Below are 4581 nucleotides of genomic sequence, written 5' to 3'. Positions count from 1 at the left end.
TACGAAGTTTATAACAGAAAAATTCGCGACTTACACAGTAATTAGCGGCTACGCCAAGAATGGTGGGAGCGGCAGCGCTGTTCAGTCCCTCTTTCATGTCCTGATAAGTTTTGAAGGCAGTGAGAGCGGACTCGCGAAGCTTGACAGCGGCGGGAAGAGCGTTGTGTGGGATAGACATAATGAGCGAGTGGTAAAATGAGAGTGCGTGGTAGAAAAGCAAAAAACTGTTCTGTCCGAAAATTTTTCGCCACTGCCTGCTTTTATATGTGTGTCTGAGACCAAGGCGTGCGCGTTCCGAAATTCCGCGTTGCAATTTAATTGAAGCGTGAAAAATTTGGGAGTTGCGCGTTCCAGCGCGATCACGTCTAAAAATAGAATAAACTTTCCGAGCCTTGGATTTCCCGCGCCACGTGACCTATGAACTTAGTCGTTTTGACTGAGGACAGTCAATATTTAGTGAGGGGGAGGGATCAAGGCTACCTTGATAGATAAAAAATTCGATTTCATGATTCACTAAAACCACCAAGGGGAAAAGAGTCATAAAAACGCGAACTAGAGACAATAAAACCCTAAGGCAGAATGAATTTGATAGAAAAAGGCGAAATAAAGTCGAAAATTCACAAGTTCACACTCTAGAAAGCATGCAAAAAGGCTCTCACTTAGGAATAAATCTCAAAGTTCAAGAAAGACAAAGTCAAGATTCTACTATAAGGACAGCAGAATCTAACTACAAAAGATAATGACACAAAAAGGTTGATATAGAAAGTCCAAAAAAAAAACTAAGATGTCCGAATGCATGCCAAGTAAAAGAGTCCGTAAAAACAAGCGCACCTACTCCTCGTCAACAAGCTCGTCGATAACCTCCTCCTCCTCCTCCTGAGAATGGGCGGAAGGTGGAAGACCAGGCGAAGCAACGGCGATAGAAGGAATAAGGGACAGCGAGCGGACGCGGCGTTGACGAGGTGTCAGAGATGAAGGCCCAGCAATGGGAGGAGAATCGTCTCGCTGAAAAAGTGAGACGAGTCTCTCCAAATCGGCCGTCGTTGAACCCGCAGGCACTGGGACCCCCTGAGTATCTACAAAGTCTTGAACGAAGCTGTACCACGAGCCGAACTCCTCGCGAGTCTCGAAAACAGTGCCTAGAAGAGTTCCAGGCTCGGCGGTGAGACACAGGTCCGCGATGGCGTTTGCGAACTCTCGAAGATTGGCGTCGCGACGATGGCGAATGGCCTCAAGGACTGCGGATAGGGTGCGCATATGAAGCGTGTCTTCTTCAATGGACTCCATCAGCGCAGATATAGCTAGAAAAATAAGTGAAAAGTCATTAAAAAGACTATAAAATAAAAATAAAAATCATACCTGAAGGCGCATGAATAGCCAACCGGTTACGGATGACATCCCTGACGGCCCCTCGGCGTTCATCATTCAGATAGTACTCGCACGAAGAAACATGCGCCGCGCCGCCAGGACCGCAGGGAGTTCCCCACCCACGAAAGGTGCAGTTCTTGACAACGGAATCCTGGCGCGCGGAGCACTGAAGGCAAGGTTCGGCAATCTAATAAACCAGGTATCAGTACCTATGAAAACTCAGACAAAANTGAGAGGAGGAGACATACATGGATTTGTGTACCCTTAAGAACCGCGGGGAGCTCTTTAAGCCCAAATCTAGCGGTGGCACGTTCTAAAAAGAAAGTCAGCAGGGTAACCAAAATACTAGTAAGAAGAACGACTTACTAAATCGCTTCTTGTCGAACACGATGGGCTCTTGGAAAATAACGGGAGCTGGAAAAAACCCGAATTATAAAGTTAAAAAGCAAATTGAGAAAGAGAAAAAAGCTTACACTTCTTACGAGGGCGACCGCGACGCTTGGGTTGAACAGAAGTTTCCTTCTGCTTGACCACCGGTGGCTTAAAGGCAGTACGCTTGGCGGAACTACGAGTAGTAGGAGGAGTCCTCGCCCGAGCCTTTCCCTTGTCAACTCGAGATGAACCTGCAACAGGCGGAGGCGTCTTGGCGCGAGCCTTTCCCTTGTCAACTCGAGATGAACCTGCAACAGGCGGAGGCGTCTTGGCGCGAGCCTTGCCCTTGTCTGCACGCAAAGGCCTAGCGAGAGGTACAGAGTCCGACGAGCTTGAACGTGAACGGTTGGGATGTTGGATGGCCTCGTCATCAGACGAGGGTTTCTCAATAATCTTGCGTCGTTTACCTGGCTAAGAAACCAAAAAAGTTAGTAAAAATGTCTAAGCAGAGGAAAATGAAGAAACTTACAGGGCCAATAGCCAGCTTCAAGGGCGTTGAAGACGGAGGATCGATGATCTCGACCACATCCGAATCTTCGTCCATGACCATGGCACGAGTACACTTCGACCTTCGAACAGGGACAGGCGGCGTCGAGTCAGGCGAGGAAACTGGCAGGGACTCTGGGCCAGGGCTCGGTAGAAACAACAGATCGGATCCCGTAGGAGAAGGGGACTGAACGACACGAGCTCGACCTCGGGGAGTAATGATCCCCGGAGGTGACGAAGACCCGCGGTCGCTCGGCGCGTCCTCCTCTCCTATGTACCCCGTGGTAAAGCTGGAGTCTAGGCATTCGCCCTAGAAAGATAAAAATCATTAGAAGAAAAATAAAAAGAAAGAACGGAAGAAAGTTACTTACAGGGCTATAAAGCGCATGACCATCCAATGGTTCTTGCAGCCATTCCTCCCAGGCAGTACTTTGGTTGCGTTCTTCAACGCGTTGGGCGGCATTGTAAACGGACGCCAGTAAACGAGACTCGTGTGGCGTAGGACCACCAGGACGAGCGAGGATGTCTAAAAACAATGCTAACTAAGGCAATAAAAAGTCTAAAATCAGCAGAGAATAAAAGAAAAGAACAGAGACTCACCATATAACTATGCAGGCGGTATAGCATAGCCATAATCTCGGCCTCAGACATAGCGTTGAGGCGGGAACGCGAGAAGAGGTCAATGCCGACTTCGAACGCTTGAACGGCGGCGCGACAACCAAGGAATGCGGTAGGCATGGTGGGGAAAGTTAGAAAGAAATTGTGACAATCGCTCCCATAAAGCATGAAGTTTATAGGAACGTCAGGCGGAACATACGGAATAGCGAGGCACTTTCCGAAGAATAGTCTACGGGAGAAGATTGCTGAGAATCCCTCGGTTCCGTCGACCCTGAAAATCTTAATGGACGTCAAAAACGTTAATCAACTAAGGCGTACCTAGGCAACAATAGGAATATGATGTCATGTCTTCGAAGAATAACGCGCCTGCACTAGTAATAGTAATTGACGCCGAAAGATAAAAGACACGCTTGACAGACGGTGATCTTTTGAAGACATATCAATATAAAATCCAGAAAAACACGAGGGGAACGTCCTCATACGGGGATCTAGTGATGACCGAGGACGGTCAGTATTATAGTGAGGGGGAGATGATACGGAGTGTAACAATACACCCGTAAAAATGCGAATTTTAGCGATTTCTCCTATAAAACCTCCTATAGTAGAAATACAGTCACATTGATCATAAGGATCGTTAGACGCAACCCGGTCTAGTCGATTAAAGTTTACATCCGAGAAATGTGCACGCCTTAGACAGTAGGAATTGCGGTCGGTTCGTGACCGAATCACCTCAATACACTCGAAGTCTAATAAAAGGCTACACTACCATGAAATAGTACGCTACCGAGTGTTCTAGAGTAAAAACACCCCCGCACAGGGTGTTGGAGTTTACACCAAACCAGGGTCTCACTTTATTATGGATTAAAAGATATTAATTCTAAAAAGATAAACGCGCGAGCGTAGAAACTCGACGCGTACCCGACGCGAGAAGTCATTCGGTCACGTGCTACGAAGCATGATCCAAGAAGTCATGTGGAGAGACGCATCACGCGCATCACGCGCATCACGCGCATCAACACATCACAAATCATGGCATCATTGACCCAAGAAAACTAAGCTTCGTGAAATATTCCGAAGCCTGCCAAAAGAGAAAAACTATGAACGATTTGCCGTGCGGTCCGAGGCCCGGGCATAGTATCTAATAATAGAGAGAAAATCACTAAGCGGACCGTTCGTCTCGGCTGAACCGATCGTGAAAACCGTTTACGGCGATTCCCGTGTACGCATCAATACTGATGCGTCGCGTCGCCACAATAGAGAAAACACTACGAAAACTTAAAAGAAGTCAGCTCAGTTGTGCCACGCACAATCGAGCCACTTCAAACCTTTACTAAAAATTCAGTATTAATTCGTCCGACCTCTCGGACAAAGCACGGACATATAAATATAAATAGAAGACATAGAATAGTATAAAAAGAGGACGCGCGCAGGCTGAAACGCAAGGAATTATCCCCCGCGTTGACCAGCTGTCGCACTCCCAGTAGCATCTGAGGTAGTGGATAAGTTTGTAATCAATTTAAGGACTTTTCTTCGCAGACATAAGTAACGTGTGCCCGGAACCAGTGTGTTAAGTGGGGATCACAAAGCTTTTGTAAGGTTGTCTCGTCAATTAGTAAGAGAGCTCTCTACTATTACCGAGGAATCCAAGTGAGCGTGCTTGAGGAGTCTTTAAGACTA

The 4581-nt window shown here is 47.2% G+C and overlaps 2 protein-coding genes across 2 annotated transcripts in view; both read right to left on the bottom strand.

The window, feature by feature from the left end:
* The window catches only part of LACBIDRAFT_332365 (uncharacterized protein), a gene marked incomplete at both ends in the record, with an annotated part of 1496 nt that extends 1318 nt beyond the window's left edge, over window positions 1-178 (bottom strand). Inside the window, one exon of the mRNA XM_001886805.1 lies at window positions 35-178. Within this exon, the coding sequence (XP_001886840.1) occupies window positions 35-178 (144 nt within the window). The remainder of the gene's footprint in view (window positions 1-34) is intronic.
* A 653-nt stretch (window positions 179-831) lies between these two features.
* Window positions 832-3072, bottom strand: LACBIDRAFT_309515 (uncharacterized protein; the record flags this gene model as incomplete). Its single annotated transcript, XM_001886804.1, has 8 exons — window positions 832-1301; window positions 1360-1555; window positions 1617-1681; window positions 1735-1782; window positions 1842-2211; window positions 2270-2596; window positions 2658-2828; window positions 2887-3072. 8 exons carry the CDS (start codon window positions 3070-3072, stop codon window positions 832-834), a joined length of 1833 nt encoding a protein of 610 aa, XP_001886839.1.
* Window positions 3073-4581: the final 1509 nt, after the last annotated feature.

The sequence above is a fragment of the Laccaria bicolor genome, genomic scaffold (genome assembly GCF_000143565.1).
Source record: "Laccaria bicolor S238N-H82 LACBIscaffold_40 genomic scaffold, whole genome shotgun sequence".
NCBI lineage: Eukaryota > Fungi > Basidiomycota > Agaricomycetes > Agaricales > Hydnangiaceae > Laccaria > Laccaria bicolor.
The sequence above is the reverse complement of the archived record's forward strand: the minus strand, read 5'-3'. Positions and strand labels throughout refer to the sequence as shown.